This window comes from Mastigoproctus giganteus, chromosome 4 (assembly GCF_048544385.1).
Source record: "Mastigoproctus giganteus isolate SK-2022 chromosome 4, ASM4854438v1, whole genome shotgun sequence".
Classification (NCBI taxonomy): Eukaryota; Metazoa; Arthropoda; class Arachnida; order Uropygi; family Thelyphonidae; genus Mastigoproctus; species Mastigoproctus giganteus.
Window position 1 is genome coordinate 117,951,221 of NC_143578.1, and position 20,150 is coordinate 117,971,370.

Below are 20,150 nucleotides of genomic sequence, written 5' to 3' on the forward strand. Positions count from 1 at the left end.
GCCTTAAACTTATTCAGGCCATCAACTTCCACGACAAGGGATGCAAGTCTGTTCCACCAACCAACCACCCGCTGGCTAAAGGCAAATTTCCTCGCATCTATCCTACATCTGTCTTTCCTCAATTTGAATTTATGCCCTTTCAGGTGATTATTCTGAGCAAGAGGAAGAATGCCATCAGCATTGAGCATGCTCAAACCATTCAAGGCTTTATACACCTCTATCAGATCACCTCGCCGGTGCCTAGTCTCCAGACACTGTAATTAGCAACACTTTAGCCTTTCTTTGTAAGAGCAACGCTTTGTTCCATTCACTAACCTTGTTGCCCTTCTCTCTACTCATTCCAACAGCTTTGCATACTTCTTAAAATGAGGCCTCTAGACCTATATACAGTACTCAAGCTGTGGCCTGACCATTGCCTTATACAAGGGGTTAATCACCTCCTTATCCCTGCTAGAAAAATTCCTGTATATCATTGACAATACACCATGAGCTACTTTTGCAGCCTGTCTGCACTGCTCAGAAAACTTCATATCTGCCTGCACAACCACCCCCAAGGTCCCTTTCATTCTCTACCACTGTTAGTGTAGTACCACAGAGTTGATACATTGCTCTGGGGTTGCTGTTTCCCATATGTAGTACTTTACATTTGTCAATGTTAAACTTCATTTGCCACCTCTCAGCCCATCTGCTCAACCTTTCCAGATCCTATTGCAGTAGCATAGTGTCAGTAATGTCCTTGACAACCCTGCCAACATTCGTATTGTCTGCAAACTTGGACATTAAGCTTGATATACCATCATTAATATCATTTATAAATACAGAAAACAATAATGGACCGAATACTGAAACCTGAGGGACTCCACTAATAACATTAGTCCACGATGAGCAGTGTCCATTGATTACCACTCTCTGTCCTCTCCCCCTCAACCACTCCTTTATCCATAGCAGCAATTTGCCTCCAATGCCACACTGCTCCAATTTGTGCAGCAGTCTTCCATGTGCAACAGTATCAAAAGCCTTTCTAAGATCCAAGTATGTAATATCAAAGTTATTCCCTGCATCCAGTTCTTTTGTGACTGCATCATAGTATCCAATCAAATTGGTCAGGCAAGACTTCCCCTTAACAAAACCATGCTGTGTCTGAGCTATAACTGAAGTTTTGTCTGTATGACCCTGCAGGCCTTCTTTAACCAGTGCCTCCATTAATTTTCCAGGAACAGAAGTTAAACTAACAGGTCTATAATTACTTGTGTCGCCCTTTGATCCTCCTTTGTGAATTGGGGTCACATTTGCACATCTCCAGTCCATGGGTACTTCCCCTGAGTCCAAGGAAGCTCTCATAATTATGGCTAAGGGTTTGCTTACTTCCTTTGCTGCCTCCTTTAATATAACTGGATAGATCCACCCCAGGTGCCTTTCTTGTATTTATCTTTAACAATTTCTCCTCCACTTTACTCTCAGTTATTACAAGATTCTCTAGCTTACTGCCAGAGTTGAATACACCTCTGGCATTCCCCTCGCTGAATAACTCCTCATGTGCGAATGTCGATGCAAAATATTCATTTAGTTTGTTAGCTACCTGAGCAGGATCATCAACAGTTGACCCATCGATATCAAGTGGACCAATCTGAATCATCCCCTTCCTTCTTGAATTTACATAAGTCAAGAACTCTTTGCTGTTTTTCTTTGCATCCCGTGCCAAAGATTTCTCGTAATCTGCCTTCGCCTGCCTAACCTCCTTTGTAACTTGGTTACAGATCAACTTGTATCTATCATAGGCTTCTGTGTCACATGTTAATTTGTATGTATCCCATGCATTTTTCTTCTCTGCCATATGTCTCATTAGTTCATCTGACATCCATTTAGGCCTAAACCTTGAACAATATTTCTTAGTTGGTATGTAAAGCCTAGTAGCTTCCAAGATAAGTTCTTTGAATGCTTCCCATTTTTAATTTGCTGTTGGTCCCACTGTATAGAATTGAAATACTGTCTCAGTCCATCGTAGTCGCCTTTATGAAAGCAATAACCCTTCCCTTTACCCCTAATGGTAGTTACCTCTTTGAGTAAATCCCACTTCAGCACACTGTGATCACTGCCACCTAGTGGTTCATTTATCTGCAGATTCTTAATGCATGAAGAATCACTACTGATAATCAAATCAAGAGTATTACTCCATTACTCCCTCTAGTTGCCTCCCGAACATGCTGAGGTAGAAAACAATCATCCAATAAATCCACAAAAGCCTTGCTGGTGTGTGAGTGACCAGCCCCCAAATTCCAGTCAATATCTGGGAAATTAAAATCCCCCATTATAAGACTCTCTGATTTACTGGCCCACTCTATTTCCCTGTACAGTTTCTTATTATACTCATAAGGGTCATTAGGCCTATAGCACACTCCTACTCTCAATTTTGATCTCCCAATGCTTATGTCACACCAAACTGACTCGACACTGCACTGTCCATCAATGTCGACCGGCTTCACTTCCCTGGATTTTATGTATTTCTTAACTAATAGCATAACCCCTCCTCCCTTCCTATCCTGTCTATCCTTTCTGTAGACATTGTACTCCCCAAATTCCAGTTCTGCATTCCTTATATCTGTGTGACACCACGTCTCTGAAATCCCCACAATATCTGCCTTTGATGTTTTGAGCAATACTTCAAATTCATCAAATTTATTTACTAAACTCCTAGCATTGGTGTACACACAAGTATACATGCACCTGTTCTTTTTCTTAGCTACCCTAACACAACCCATGTGTTTACTTGTACCCCAATGATTCCCAGCAGTCTCTGAAATATCCTGCATCTTATTTTCCAGGCTGCGGCTCGTTCCAATAGAAGCAGCGCAAGAATCACTTTCACCTCTGCCAGTGGCTACTGTTAATCTATTAGTCCTTGTATCCCCCCAATCTAGCAGTTTTCCGACCCACCTAACACTGCCTCGATAGCATCAGCAAACATTCTTGCACCCTTTCTATTTAAGTGTATCCCATCCCTGTAGAAGCAGTCTCTCTCTTGTTAACAAGTACAGACCAGGCTGAAAAAAATTCTACCCCTTGAGCCTTGCACAATCTTTCCAGGGCCGAATTGATCGACAGGGCTCTCATCATATACTCCCTCCTATCGTGTCTGGGCATCATGCTTGCAAACAGAATTTTAATTTTATTAAATGAAGATTCTAATAAGCAAAAATAGGAGGAATATTATCCACAGGTTATAAAAGTAATGATCACAAATTTTCACTTTATTATATTACTAATTAACAAAATTAAATTATATGTAAAAATCTGAAGAATATATTCCAGGGGTTAGGCAAAAAAAAATAAATAAAATAAAATAAATAAATAAATTTACGCTTCCGTACATAGCTTAATTAGTACTGTGATATGTACATGGCAACTAATTGATATTTCTGTTCGCTGACAATTTTTTTTTTTTTTTTTTTTGGGTTGTAAAATTTTGAAACAGTAAAAAAGATAAGCAATCAATAACAAAGAACATGCACGCACAAATTGAAACTAACACGATATGCACAAGTGAGATAGGGAGTAATAAGTTTATAAAGCTTAAAAAGTAGGAATAAAGAGAAGATTTCATGGAGGGGGGGGGGAACACACTTCACCATAATAATGTAAAAACCCACAGAATTCCAGCTATCGGTATTATCGCAAATGCATTAAGATCGAGTTTACTACCTGTTTATAATAGATTGCACTAACAGTAAAGCCAAATAAACGGAAAACTGCAAATTGTTTTACTGTTTTATGGTAGTGACCTCCAGAAATGCACTCAAAAATTGATTCTTATAACCAAACATATAACAATGAAAGTGTAGTGCATTTTAATGATTTTAATTGGTTGTTTGAAATTAAAGTATCTTATTTCACTAACTAGTGATCACGTTAACCAACGCATAATTATTTCACTTTGCGATACGATGGGCTTATGACTGTCTCTGACCGGACTACGTAGTCCTTCCTCTGAGCCAATAGCAGCATTTGTAAACGTGTTGGCCACGTGTTTTGTTTTGCATCCTTTAGTTGAAATGATTTTTTGTGTTGTGCTTTAATTAATATATTAGTTTTGAATATAAATATTTTAAAATCAAAATGTACAATTTTCATTATAAAAATCATCGTTTAGAGAGATAAATAACTAGTTATATAGCGAAAATTTCCACTTTCGAAGTTTTGGAACAAATTACCAAAAAAAAAAAACAATATGTTATTGGGTTCACATTATATTTTCATGATGCGATGGTGTCTCTGGAACTGATTAATATCGTAAAGCAGGAGTCCACTGTATTGTATTCACTGAAATCTCCTAATAATACGACAGGCGTGGCAACTGTTTAATTAGATCATCAAGGTATGTCTGAGAGGATGTCATCCCAGGGTGGCACAAACAGAACTTGAGGCTCACATCTGGTGAGTATGAGTTCGGCACACCCCAGTGTCCTGAGCTGAATATCATCATTCTTCTCTTTCTTGGTGATTCTCTCTCTCTCTCTCTCTCTCTCTCTCTCTCTCTCTCTCTCTCTCTCTCTCTCTCTCTCTCTCTCTCTCTCTCTCAGGGTAACTTAGAATTTTTTTTGGCCGGTGCAGCATAAGTCTCAAGCTTCCTTGTGGCTAACAATAATAATAAACTCTACTGTGAGACAATTTGGTAATGAATCTACGTTTGTGGTAAGCGGGAGATGCATACCCAACAACAATGGAGATGCCTCCATTGGCAACTCCATCCACAGTTCTATCCTTTTGAATGACTGCATTAATTAAGAAAGGTTAACTATTTGTTTGACTTTAAATAAGTCTCACATAAGCAGAAGCATGTTGGTTCATATATCTTACACAGGATGGCCTTGATGTCACCTATTTTAATGGACTACATGACAGGGATTTGTTGCTTAGACTTTAAGCAGCGCACACTACAGTACTTGATTGCAGTACTGTAGCTGTGCATTTGGGAACTTTATAGTATGTTAGTTTTTGACATAATTTTCAGTTTTTTTAAGCTACCAAACAGAAGTTTAGTATCTTAAATTTAATACACTAGTGTTAAAGTTTGTTATCAACTTAATTTCTGTAACAGTTTCTTAATATAAATCCTGTAATATTTTGTACATTTAAATTTTCTACATTATTCAAAAAGTTACAGCTTAATATTCAGTTAGCCCTTGCCATCGATATTTTGGTGAGAACTTTGTAACTTTCATTCAGTAGCCGAAAATTAACTTCTTTTGTGGTTAAAGCTTTCTCAAAAGTTTCATTTCTGTAATATATTGTAAATTGAAATTCTGTAATCTTTCTGAAGTTCAAATTTTACCATAATAATGCTTGCTACAAGATCCTTACAATACAAAGTTCAAAGATATTGTGCCCCAGACGGAAATACCTGTGGGCATTTCCAGTGAGTCACGAGTTCATTATTTGTATAGCCTTGTATTCTAAGTTTGTCCACTAGACCAACTTTAGTTTGTCTAGTGGACAAACCTAGGTGAACTGATGATTCTTTTCTCTGCACGCGATGTAAGGGTGTACCGATCTCAAATTAGAACTTGGTGCATTACAAGAAGAATTTGAGTCAATTTAAAAATGGGTGCTTGCCCTAGAAACATGTAACTGAGCACTCATCAGTACAAGTTTTTTTTTTGGTAGTTGTTGGCGCATTGGCTTCTGTGGCCATAGTGCACCTCCCATGGTTTTTGCAGTACTTTAATCCAAGCCCGAGGCGGGATTCGAACCCGCGACCTTTGGGTTGCCAGGCAGGCACTTTTACTCACCTGGTAGCCCGATCGGCATCAGTACAAGTGTGCCCCATTGAATGTGAATTCCGGCTTTCTTACAGAGAGCCGGAATTCACATTCAATGGGGCACACACAAACATCTATGAGAGATATTATTTCTGAGGTAAATAGAACCCTAGGGCATCCCAGAAGGATATGGTTGTCTATTGCTTGAAGGAGACATGTTTTGGTTTCTTCTAAGGATACCCTTAGAAGGTTGTGAACATGGAGTCCACATCGAATGACCCCAAGATATCCACTGTTGACTTCCACATTCTTAAGACTGCAGATTAAATCCTGACTGTTTTTCAATGATCTCTGGTTCTTTAGAACTATCTGGGAGGGAAGATGTGTCAATCATTTCGATGTTTGTTATTTTTTTATTTTTTTTTTTTATGAAAACCCCAAACACGAAAGGTATCAAAACCTATAGTACTTAGCACCATGCATGGGTTGAAGGAGAAGTATGGGGGGGGATGCCGGAAACTTTGCTCTAGAAAATTTTTGGTTTTTAGGAGCATTAGCAACTAAGGCCATATTGCTCTGGGATATGCAGTGGTCATTCCCTGACCTTACGGCATCTTCCGTATTTGGTGGTGACGGGCTCGAACCCCGGTCTAATCAAGAAGAGTGTGGTACTCACTGCTGCTCCTTCCCACCTGGCTACAGAGGCACTAATCATTTCGATATGTTTTGCCTGGGGTGATGTCCACCAATGACAATAGGTCTGGCAGGTAATAATGGTTTATGCACTTCTATATTAGCAAACAGGTACGCTGCTTCCAAGCTGTTAGGATTCAATTTCTTGTGGAATTCTTCATCTATGTATTTATTGTCAAGCAAGGCATGTAGTTTCCTTTTGACTTTCTTCTCAATGTCACTGGTGGAAACTGTTTTTAGTGTTTTGTAGATGCTGTTGTCCTTTAGAAGTTAGCATTTGCAGAGGCATATGATACAAGAAAGCAAGCTTATACAGCATCAGCAAAAAAAAAAAAAAACACACCTCTTCCCATTTCACCCATGCATATGTTCAAAAACGTTTGTCTACTTCTGCCTTCAATTTATTTAAGCTATCAATTTCCACAATGATAGATGAATGTTTGTTCCAGCAATCAACTACCCGCTGGCTAAAGGAAAATTTCAGTTATCTTTTCGACAACTGTCATTCCTCAATTTCAGTTTATGTCCCCTCGGGTTTGTAATCTATCCAAGAGAAAGAATCCTATCAGCATTGAGCCTGCTCAATCCATTCAAGGCCTTATACATCTCGATCAGATTGCCTTGCAGGTGCCTAGTCTCCAGAAGCTGCAATTTGCAGAACTTAAGCCTTTCTTTATAAGAGCACCCCTTTGTTTCCCTCACCAGTCTTGGTGCCCTTTTCTGTATTCATTCTAGCAACTCAGCATCCTCCCTAAAATGAGGCCTCCAATTCTGTACACAGTACTCAAGGTATGGCCAGACCATTGTCTTATACAACAGGATAATCACCTCCTTGTTAGAAAAATTCCTGTAATCGTTGACAAGACCCCCATGACCTGCACTGGCAGCCTGTCTGCATTGCTCAGAAACCTTGATATCTGACTGCACAATTTGCCCAAGGTCTCTTCCATTCTCTACTACCATGAGTGTAACACTACCCAGTTGGTACATTTCTCTGTCGTTACTGCTATCCATATGCAATACTTTGCATTTGTCAATGTTAAACTTCAGTTAAACAATGTTAAACCCTTCCAAACTTTTTATCATCTGCAAACTTTGACATTAAGCTTGATATACCTTAATCAATATCATTGATAAATATACAAAACAACAATGGGCCCCACACCAAACCCCGGGGAACTCCAATAATAACATTAGTCCATGAAGAGCAGTGTCCATTGATAACCACTCTCTATCTTCTCCCACCCAACCATTCTTTTAGCCATTGTACCAACTTCCCCTGAATGCTATACTGCTCCAATTTGTACAGTAGTCTTCCATGTGCAACAGTATCAAAAGCTTTCCTGAAATCCAAGTATAGTATACGATATCAAAATTATTTTTTTGCATCCAGTTCCTCTGTGCCCAAATCATAGTATCCAATCAAATTGGTCAGACAAGACTTCCCCTTTACAAATCCATGCTGTATCTGAATTATTACTGGTTTTCTTGTCTAGAAGATCCTGCAATGCTTTTTTAAACGGCGAATCTGTTATTTTCCCTGGAACAGAAGTCAAACTAACAAGTGTGTAATTACTCGTGTCACCCTTTGTGAGTTGGAGATACATTTGCACATCTCCAGTCCGTGGGATTTCCCCCGAGTCCAAAGATCATAATTATGGGTTTGCTTACTTCCTTTGCCACCTCCTTTAATATAACTGGATAGATCCCATCCACCCCAAGTGCCTTTTTTATGTTTATCTTCAACAATTAGTTTTTGGAAGTTGTTCAGCAATGGTGTTTATTGCAATTATAAAAAGTGTAGTGCTGAGTACAGAGCCTTGGGGAACTCCTTGTATGAATACTTGGGATAAGGGAGTTTTAAATCGGATCTGAAATGTGCATTTGTACAGGAAGTTCTGTATGAAAATTGGTAGACAGCTTTGAAGTCCATGGTGATGTAATTCATTGAGAATGCCATACTTCCACGTGGAATCAAGTTTTACTGATATTGAAGTAAACCATTAGATGATGTTCTGATCTTAGGAATGCATTCCGAATGGAGTTCTCTAGTCTTACCAGTATATCTAGGGTTGATCTGTTTTGGTGAATACTAAATTATGGAGAATGTAGGAGATTAAAGCTTTCTAGGTATCATATCAATCGACGGTTTATCATCTTTTCAAGAGTTCGCATAGGCAACTGGTCAAGGCAATAGGTCTATAGCAAGCGGAGTTTGTTGGGGTCTCTTCCTGGTTTAAAGAATGCAAGGACTGTAGCATGATGCCATTGTTTAGGAAATGTATCTTCTAGGTAAAATCTATTAAACAGATCTAGGAGTGACTGTAATGATTCAGCACTTAGTTTCTGTATCATTGAATGGTGCATATTATCAGGTCCTACCACGCTGTGTTTAGATGTTGACAGAGCTCTATGCAGTTTGTGGATAGTAAACGGTATGTTTATTTATTCATTCCCTTTTGACGAAAAGTTTAATTTTTGTTTTTCTGTATTTGTTTTAAATTTTCTTAAGGTTAGTGTGTAACTTTCTATTGCTGATGCCTTGGCAAAAGTTTCCCCTAAGATATTGGCAATTTGAACAGGGTCAGAAATGTTCTGTCGTCCCCCATTCCATGATAGCCACAGGAGTTGTCTGGTATTTGCCATTTATTTTTTTGATTATTTTTCAAATTTTACGTGTAGGGGTTTCTTTGATTGATGGTTGAAGTAAAGCAGATCCAAGCTGCCTTTTTATGACTGCAACTAACATACCCTGCTCTTGCAATTGTATTAGCAATTTTGAATGTTTTTTTTCTGCTGCATGTAATATTGTTTTTGTGACATAGTCATCGGTTGGAGATTCCTGGATTATTTCCGTGTGAAATTTAGCTAGTTTTTTTTTATAAGTCTGCCAATTTGCCTTATCAATGAGCCACTGTGGAATTTTAGTAGGTTAATAAGAGCGCTTGTTTATTAAATCAATTAGTATGTGAAAATGATCACTATGCATTTGATCATTGTTTACTGTCCACTTTAGAGTAGTATACAGGGTTGCTGAACAGATGGACAAGTCTATTGCAGTATTAGTTCCAGAAGGAAGGTAAACATATGTTGGTGATCCATCATTTAGAAGAAGAAGAAGGTTGGTGTCATCTAAACATTGTTCAATTAGTTTTCCTCTTTGATCAATGTGATTGTTACCCCATAGTGTATGATGTCCATTTAAATCTCCCAGAATGAGGAGAGCTGGGCTATGAGACAATTTAGATCATTTTGTTGAAAGCTATAACTAGGTGGAATCTAAAGGAGCATATTGTAATGTGAATGTTACCAGATACTCATGTGGCTACTGCCTCAAGTGGAGAATTCGGTAAGACAAGATGGTAGGAACATGTGAGTTTACTAAAACAGCTAAACCACCATGTGCAGCATTTTGGTGGGTTCTGTCTTTTCTAAAAATTTTGCTGATATAGAGACAGATTTTAAATATCTCTTGAAGGCAGAGATATATTGGAGTATATTTAGAGGTAAGATCATATACGTCATCAATATTGAGAGGGCGCTGACTCTCTTTAGAAAATACAGCTGCGAGTTACAGGCTCCGAAAAAAAGGATAAGTGTTTGCTTTTTATTTACATAATTGTTATTTTAGATTGTACTTAATATGTAGTCTTATAGTTATAATTACGCTGGTTATTTTTATTTTAATTTATATAAACAGTTTTTGTAGATATACGTAATACTTTATATACGTAAACCGTTATTTCGTTCGAATCTGCAGGCATTGTTTTTGTATATAGTGATAGGGAATTCAAATTTTTAATTGAGGTAGCTCTAACGTATAATTATAGAAACAGTAATACGCTTCACTGTTTCTATTAGATAGAGTAGTATTGACATTTAATTTAATTTAATTTATTGATCTTATTAATTTAAAGTACCATGCCCCAAACTAGAGCAGCAAAGCAACGAGCACAAAGTGGCGGGAGTGCTGTGACTCGGGGGAGAACTGAGGCGGGGGCGATTCTCCAACGCATCACAGCCTAAAAAAATGTGCAACTTGTGAAATGTTTGCCGAACTATCTGGAACAGAACATGATATTGCCGTGGGGGATGTCTTTGTGTGTGCGCGATGTAAGGAGTGTAAGGAAATCAGGCGACAACTCAGCGTTGTTATGGGCCTATATGAGAGTTTGAAGGACAGGGTGGATGCCCTGGAAGGATTAAAAGTGAGGGGGCCCATCAAGCTCTCAGCTGCCCACACCAATGCCAGAGCTTGCACTTGGTAATCACGCAACACAGCGGCAGCCCCCAAGGCAGAATGCACTGGTCCCAAAGGAACTAGTAGTTGTTGGTGACTCTATTGTCAGGGAAACATCCTTTGTAAAAAGGATAGGTGGAACAGGACCAGGGTATGTCTGCCAGGGGCAAAGGTTGATGACGTTGTAGAGCAGATATCATCTTTTAGGGGCACAAAAGGTGATATAGTTGTACACGTTGGCACTAATGATATTAAGAGTAGGAGACCGGCAGAATTACTTAACAAGTACAGGTCACTGATGAAAAAAAGCCATGAATTAGGGTTGAATTTGAAAGTGTCTGCAATTCTGCCCAGACACGATAGGAGGGAGTATATGATGAGAGCCTTGTCGATCAATTCGGCCCTGGAAAGATTGTGCAAGGCTCAAGGGATAGAATTTTTTTCAGCCTGGACTGTACTTGTTAACAGGAGAGACTGCTTCTACACGGATGAGATACACTTAAATAGAAAGGGTGCAAGAATGTTTGCTGATGCTATCGAGGCAGTGTTAGGTGGGTCGGAAAACTGACAGCTTGGGGGGATACAAGGACTAATAGTTTAACAGTAGCCGTAGGCAGAGGTGAAGGTGATTCTTGCACAACTTCTATTAGAATAAGTAGCGACCTGGAGTGTGGGGTGTTGGGGGTTTCAGGGACAGATGGCAGTCATCCTGAAATAGGTGGGTATATGGGATGTGTTAGAGTAACTAAAAATAAGAATAGGTGCATGTATACCAATGCTAGAAGCATAGTAAATAAATTTGATGAATTTGAAGTGTTGGTCAAGACATCAAAGGCGGATATTGTTGGGATATCAGAGACGTGGTGTCACACAGATATAAGGAATGCCGAACTGGAATTTGGGGAGTACAATGTGTACAGAAAGGATAGACAGGATAGTAAGGGAGGAGGTGTTATGCTGTTAATTAAGAAAAACATAAAATCAAAAGAAGTGTATCCAGTTGACAGAGATGAACAGTGCACTGTTGAGTCAGTTTGGTGTGACATAAGCACTACAAAAGCAAAAATAAAGAGTAGGAGTGTGTTATAGGCCTAGTGACTTGAATGAGTACAATGAACAATTGTACAGAGAAATAGAGTGGGCTAGTAAATCGGAATGTCTTATAATGGGGGATTTTAACTTCCCAGATATTGACTGGAACTTGTGGGTTGGTCACTCACACACTAGTCAGACTTTTGTGGATTTATTGGATGATTGTTTTTTACAACAGCATGTTCGAGAGGCAACCAGAAAAAGTAATACTCTTGATCTGGTTATCAGCAGTGATCATTCATGTATTAGGAATTTGCAGATAAAAGAACCACTAGGTGGCAGTGATCACAGTGTACTGACGTGGGATTTACTTAAAGATTTAATTACCATCAGGGGTAAAGGAAAGGGTTTTTGCTTCCGTAACGGCGAGTACAGTGGTCTCCGACAGTTTTTAAATTCTGTACAGTGGGTTCAACTGACGATGTTACCAACAGTAAATTCTAAGTGGGAAGCATTCAAGGAATTAATCGTGGAAGCTACTAAAAGTTTCATACCTATTAAGAAATACTGTTCAAAGTTTAGGCCTAAATGGTTGCCAAATGAACTAATGAGACTCATAACAGAGAAGAAAAATGCATGGGACGCATATAAATTATCAAGCGACTCAGAAGCCTGTGGCAGATATAAGTTAATCTGTCATCAGTTCGCAAAGGAGGGTCGGCAGGCGAAGGCAGATTACGAGAAATCCTTGGCAAAAGATGCTAAAAAAAACAGCAAGGATTTCTTTACTTATATAAACTCTAAAAGGAAGGGGATGAATCAGATTAGTCCACTTGACATCGATGGTTCGACTGTTGATGATCCTGCTCAGATAGCAAACAAACTGAATGAGTATTTTGCATCTACATTCACACATGAGGAATTATTAAGGTTTGAAAATGACAGAAGGTTATCAAATTGTAGCAGGATACTTAATGATTTTGTAATAACTGAGAGCAAAGTGGAAGAGAAATTGTTGAAGTTAAATGTAAGAGAAGCACCTGGGGTGGATGGGATCTATCCAGAATATTAAAGGAGGTGGCAAAGCAACTAAGCAAACCCTTAGCCATAATTATGAGAGCGTCCTTGGACTCAGGGGAGGTTCCCACGGACTGGAGATGTGCAAATGTATCCCCAATTCACAAAGGGGGATCGAAGGGTGACACGAGTAATTACAGACCAGTTAGTTTAACTTCTGTTCCTGGTAAAATAATGGAGTCACTGGTTAAAGATGCATTGCAGGATCATCTAGACAAGACTGCAGCAATAATTCAGACACAGCATGGGTTTGTTAAGGGAAAGTCTTGTCTGACAAATTTGATAGGATATTATGATGTGGTTACAAAGGAACTGGATGCAAAAAATAATTTTAATATCATATATTTGTATTTCAGGAAAGCCTTCGACACTGTTGCGCATGGAAGACTATTGTACAAATTGGAGCAGAATGGTATAAAGTGTAAGTTGCTACAATGGATAAAAGGATGGTTAAGTGGGAGAAGACAGAGGGTGGTAATCAATGGGTGCTGCTCTTCGTGGACTAATGTTATTAGTGGAGTCCCACAGGGTTCGGTGTTGGGTCCACTGTTATTTTGTATATTTATCAATGATATTGATGAAGGTATATCAGGCTTAATGTCGAAGTTTGCAGATGATACAAAGGTTGGCAGGGTTGTTAATGACAGTAATGGCAGTGTGCTACTGCAACAGGATCTGGATAATTTGGGCAAATGGGCTAAGAAGTGGCAACTGAAGTTTAACCTTGACAAATGCAAGTTACTGCATATGGGTAGAAGTAACCCCAGAGAAACGTACCAACTGTGTGGTACTACACTTAAGGTGGTAGAAAATGAAAAAGACCTGGGAGTAATTGTGCAGGCAGATATGAAGTTTTCTGAGCAATGCAGACAAGCTGCCAGGGCAGGTCATGGGGTTTTGTCAATGATATATAGGAATTTTGCTAGCAGGGAAAAGGAGGTGATTATCCCTCTGTATAAGGCAATGGTCAGGCCATGCCTTGAGTACTGCGTACAGGTCTGGAGGCCTCATTTTAGGAAAGATCTAGATTTACTTGAGCGTGTACAGAGAAGGGCAACAAGATTGGTAAGGGGAATGAAGGGATCCTCTTATCAAGAGAGGCTTAAGTTCTGCAAATTGCAGTGGCTGGAGACTAGGCACCTGCGCGGTGATCTGATTGAGGTGTATAAGGCCTTGAATGGGTTGAGCACGCTGAATTCTGATGGGATCCTTCCACTTGTTCAGATTACGAACCTAAGGGGGCATAAATTCAAATTAAGAAAGGACAGATGTAGAATAGATGTGCGGAAATTTGCCTTTAGCCAGAGGGTGGTTAATTGGTGAAACAAACTTCCATCTGTCGTTGTGGAAGTTGATAGGTTGAATAAATTTAAGGAGGAATTGGGCAGGCATTTGGAAGGAATGGTGTGATTTTTTTTTGGCTGATGCTGCATAAGCTCATACACTTGCTTTCTTGCATCACATGCCACTACTACTATTATTGTGTTGTTGAAGTTCTCTGTTTTTCACTCTTGTTTTTATCATTTTTTTGGAAAGTAAGGCTTTCCCATCCATGTCTTCTTCGACAGAAATTTCTAGGACACCATCATCTGCAGATTTTTCATTAATATCCATTTCCTCTTGATTTCTGTAAGTTTTGATTTGTTTTTCTTTTCATTCGTCATCCCGGGGGGGGGGGTGAAGTTTTTCACGTAGTATGGATATTGGTGTATTGATTGCTTGAGTTTGGGTTGCACCATACATGGTTTTTAGGTAATTTGAAAAAGACTCTTTTGGGGAAAATAATGGGAGAGGGATGTATAATCATGGAAAGTGGGTGTTAGGTAGATAATTATACAGAAATATAGACAATATATTTTAAAATAAAATAACAATTAAATTCATATTTCTAAAGAAAAAAAAATAAACTTACTTGCATGAACACACACTTTACAGCTGACACAAGTCAGTATTGGGGAAGTACCACTAGAGCTGAGAAGAGGACTGGAACGAAACATTAATGATTTTGGGCTGGAAGAAAAACAGGCAGCAGGCATCAACACAGCACTATGGGAAGACACTTCTAACTTTTCATCTGAAGCATTACTACCACAGGGCAACTGAAATGAACAAAAATGATATGCTACATGCTAACTGTCCTATTCTCCTCTCTCTCTCTCTCTCACACCGAAATACACTGTTAAAAGTAAAAAAATATTGCGACAATTAAACTCGAGGAGGGGGATCTTTAAAAAAAAAATGACCCCACGTATTTAATATTACTAGCAGAAAACGATGAAAAGAAGCCACCCAAATAATCTAATCGGTCCCCAAAGTAACTTGTCCAATGCTACCTTAAATTTAATCAAACTGCTTGCTTCGCAACACCAGATGGAAATTTGTTCCAACTGACAGTGACTCTCTGGCTGAAAGCAACCCAATTTGAATTTAAGCGTTCCATCCAAGAAAGTGCTGATGGAACGCATAAGTAATCTCGAGTGCTGGCCTATTCAGTTGACAACTGCAGCTAGCACTGTCCATGCATACACCTTACCTCAGTTCTTTAGTGTTTTTATGCGTTTTAATTTATTTTTTTGTGGATTTGGGTTAATATAAGCCATCATCTGCATTGAGTTTATACAGTCCATTAGGCCTTAAACACTTCAATCAGGTCTGCTCATATGTGCATATTTTCCAGACCTTGCAATTTGCAGAATGTGAGTCTTCTACGATAAAAATAACCTTTTCTGTCCTTGACTAATCTTGCTAATCTTCTCTGCACCTGTTCCAACACAATCATATCCTTCCCAAAAAATGAGGCTTCCAGACATGTCTGCAGTACTAGATGCAACCAAACCAATGACTTATACAACAGGCTAATCACCTCGTTCCTGCTGGCAAATTCTTATATATACAGTAGAACCCCATTAACCCGGACTGGATTTTCAGTCAGGTGAAAAATTAACTATCGAAAAAAATATATATATTTCTGTTCACTGACATTTGGTAGGGGGTTTAAAATTTAAAACAGTAAAAAAGATAAGAAATCAATAACAAAGAACACTGCACACAAAAATTGCAACTAACACGATATATGCAAGTGAGAGCAGAGTAAGAAGTTACAAAACTTAAAAAATAGGAATGAAGAGAACGTTCTGAAAATTTATTTACGTTTTTGATATGACTGAAGATTTCATGGAAGGGCAAACACATTTCACCATAATAACGTAAAAACCCACAGAATTCCAGCTGTTGGTACTATCCCAAATCAATAAGATCATGTTTACTATCCATTTATAATAGATTTCACTAACAGAAGCCCAATAAACAGGCGACTGCTAATTGTTTTATGGTTGTGACCTCCAGAAATCACACCAGACTACATGGTATGGTCGGAGACAATTGTAGAGTAATCTCGTACACCTTACCTCAGTTCTTTAGTGTTTTTATGCATTTTAATTTATTTTTTTGTGGTTTTGGGTTAATAGAAGTTAGCAACAAAAAGAAAGAGTGTTACTGTGTTGATGGAACAAAAACTGAATGCGATTTTTCTCATTGATAAGGGGGAAAGTTTAAAAAGACTGCCCTTAATAATATAGGGGTGGCAAAACAAACTGTTTCTGATTGGGGAAAAAAAAAAAAAAAAAAAATAGGAAAGCAATTGAAAACTTTTGTGCAAAAATGGTGGCCAAAGACAGCTTAGGAAATAGAGTTACCATTAAGCAGGCAAAAAATGAAAATTTAGATGAGGCTTTATACATTTGGTTTTGTCAAGGAGAGCTAGGGGGTTCCTCTTTCAGGCCCAATCCTTCAATCAAGGGCTTTTAGCCTTAATGAAAAGTTAGGAATTACAGGTGAAAGTCTTTCTGGTGATTGCGTTGCATGCGAAGAATTTAAAGTACATTTTCTCAAGCTTATTAGTGGAGAAAGTTTAGTACCATCCCAAATTTTTAATGCTGACGAGACTGGTTTATTTTTCAAAATGTTACCCAAAAAACACTTGCTTCAAAACTTGACTCTTCAGCTAAAGGACATAAATCGAGAAAGGAAAGAGCGACATTGCTTTTGTGCAGTAATCCGTCTGGGAATTCGAAGTTACCACTGTTAGTCATGGGAAAATCTGTTAAGCCCCATGCTCATAAAAATGTGAACTTAAATGCCCTCCAGCTATATACACTTCACAAATATCAGCTTGTATGAGCTCAGTTTTTTTAAAGATAGGTTTTTCATCTTGTTTGTTCCGTTAGTTAAAAAATATTTAAGGGATCAACGACTGGAAGAAAAAGCAGTTTTATTCATTGATAATGCTCCGATCCACAAAGCAGAACAACTGAGATCTGGCAACATCTTTGTAAAATTTTTGCCACCCAATGTTACTGCACTATTACAGCTTATGGATCAAGGAGTTACAGAGGTTGTGAAGCGACAGTACAGAAAGATGTTGATAATCTCACTGTTAGAACAACAAGAGGTGCTTGAAGAAAAATCAAGCTTTATGGACCTTCTTAAAAATGTAAACATAAAGACAGTTATTTATTTTTCTGCTGCAGCCTGGGACAAAACTGACAAGACTACCCTTATGAAATGCTGGAAAAAACTTTGGCCTGATGTTCCAATAGAAAGATCTGAGGAGGAAACAGATATTTCTTTGGATCCTGATGATGACAAGGATGATAATGATTTTGTTCAGTTATTTCAACATCTGGTGGGGGGGGGGGAGGTTGTTCAGACGTAACAAATGAAGACATTGCCCCATGGGGCAATGTGTGATAATAATCTAAGGCATCAGATCCTCACTGAGGAAGGCATCGTGTAAGCATGATCATCATCATCATTGCAAGCTAATGAAGACGACAACTCTGACGATGAAGTGTGTGAGGAAACAACTAGCGTTAGTCACACTAAAGCAACCAGAATGCTGGAGAAACTACTGATTTATTTTGAGAGACAAAATGACACATCAGCTGCTGACCTTCTGATCTTGAAGCAGTTGCGGGATCTTGCAGCTAGAAAGTGAGTTTCAAAATTAAAGCAAAAAAACATTGGGGACTATTTCAAGTAAACTTCTTGAAAATAGTTATTTGTTTTGTGTTGTAATATTTTTGTGTTTAATTTTGTGTAATTTAATGTTCTACATTAAAACCTTATAGCTTTGTACAGTACATTGTTTACTTACCATATTCTTTTACTTTTTATAATTTTTACTTTTTAGTAACTTTAAATAAAAACTGGTAGGTTAAAGATAGCTTCCAGTTAATCTGGACTTCCACTAATCTGGACCGAGTGTGGTCCCGCCAAGTCCGGTTTAATGGGGTTCTACTGCATATATATCACTCATCCCATGAGCAGTCTTAACAGACTATCTGCTTTGCTCAGAGAATTTCATTACAGTCTTAGTTGCTAATGCACCAATAAAAACCCAAACTAATGTTGGAATGAGTTTGGGTTTTTACCAATTACCAATTGTTCTTTTTCATTTTCCACCATTTTCAGTGCGGCACCTCACAAGTGGTATGTTAAATCTGAGATTACTGCTACCAGTGTGGAGTAGCAATAATACAAGTATAGAGTATCCTACATTTATTATCAATTATCTGTTAATAAACATAAGATACTCATAGTGTTAGCATTAGTAGAGGCATATGATGCAAGAAAGCAAGCTTATGCAGCATCAGCCAAAAAAAAAAAAAACCCTTCCACTTCACCCCTCCGTTCATCCGAAATACCTGTCCAGCTGAGCCTTAAATTTATTTAGGCTATCAACTTCCACAACAAGGGATGGAGGTCTGTTCCACCAACCAACTACCCGCTGGCTAAAGGCAAATTTCCGCACATCTATCCTACATCCGTCCTTCCACAATTTGAATTTATGCCCTCTCAGGTGATTATTCTGAGCAAGAGGCAGTATCCCATCAGCATTGAGCATGCCCAAACCATTCAAGGCTTTGTACACCTCTATCAGATCACCTCACCGGTGCCTAGTCTCCAGACACAGTAATTTGCAAAACTTAAGCCTTTCTTCATAATAGCAACCCTTCATTCCGTTCACTAACCTTACTGGCCTTCTTTGTACTCGTTCCAGCAGCTCTACATCCTTCTTGAAATGAGGCCTCCAGACCTGTATACAGTATTCAAGGTGCGGCCTGACCATTGCCTTATACAAGGGAATAATCACATCCCTATCTCTGCTAGAAAAATTCCTGTATATTATTGATAAGACACCATGAGCTACTCTTGCAGCCCGTTTGCACAACTCAGAGAACTTCATATCTGCCTGCACAATTACCCCCAGGTCCTTTTCATTCTCTACCACTGTCAGTGTAGTACCACACAGTTGATACGTTGCTCTGGGGTTGCTGTTTCCCATATGTAGTACTTTACATTTGTCAATGTTAAACTTCATTTGCCACCTCTCAGCCCATCTGCTCAACCTTTCCAGATCCTGTTGCAGTAGCATAGCGTAAGTAGCGTCCTTAACAACCCTGCCAACCTTTGTATCGTCTGCAAACTTGGACATTAAGCTTGATATACCATCATCAGTATTATTTATAAATACAGAAAACAACAATGGACCCAACACTGAACCCTGAGGGACTCCACTAATAACATTAGTCCACGATGAGCAGTGTCCATTAATTACCACTCTCTGTCTTCTGCCACTCAACCATCCCTTTATCCATAGCAACGATTTGCCACCAATGCCACACTGCTCCAATTTGTGCAGCAGTCTTCCATGTGCAACAGTATCGAAAGCCTTTCTAAGATCCAAGTATATAATATCAAAGTTATTCCCTGCATCCAATTCTTTTGTGACTACATCATAGTATCCAATCAAATTGGTCAGGCAAGACCTTCCCTTAACAAAACCATGCTGTGTCTGAGCTATAACAGAATTCTTGTCAAGATGATCCTGCAGTGCTTCTTTAACCAGTGCTTCCATTAATTTTCCTGGAACAGAAGTTAAACTCGTAGGTCTATAATTACTTGTGTCAGCTTTTGTTCCTCCTTTGTGAATTGGGGTTACTTTTGCACATCTCCAGTCTGTGTATACCTCCCCTGAGTCCAAGGAAGCTCTCATAATTATGGCTAAAATTACATTCGGGGATGTAATCATATAAGTTATTACGCTTTTTATACCAACTAAGAGATGTTCAGGATTGAGACCAAAATGAATGTAATGTGAACTGATGAAATTAGTGGCAGAGAAGAGAAATGCATGGGTTGATTATAAATTATCAGGGGACACAGATTAGAACAGACTTGTTAGAAAAGACTTGTCTACAATCAAGTTACTAATGGGATTAAGTGATGTAAGGTAGATTATGAGAAGTGTGTGGATAAGAATACAAAGAAAAGTAGTATGTTAACACTAG

General features: G+C 38.7%; 1 protein-coding gene across 1 annotated transcript in view; it reads right to left on the reverse strand.

The window, feature by feature from the left end:
- LOC150087017 (lysine-specific demethylase 4A-like) overlaps positions 1 to 20,150 on the reverse strand; it is a 694,533-nt gene that overhangs the window by 262,874 nt on the left and 411,509 nt on the right. Inside the window, exon 12 of the mRNA XM_090372906.1 lies at positions 14,711 to 14,897. Within this exon, the coding sequence (XP_090229032.1) occupies positions 14,711 to 14,897 (187 nt within the window). The remainder of the gene's footprint in view (positions 1 to 14,710; positions 14,898 to 20,150) is intronic.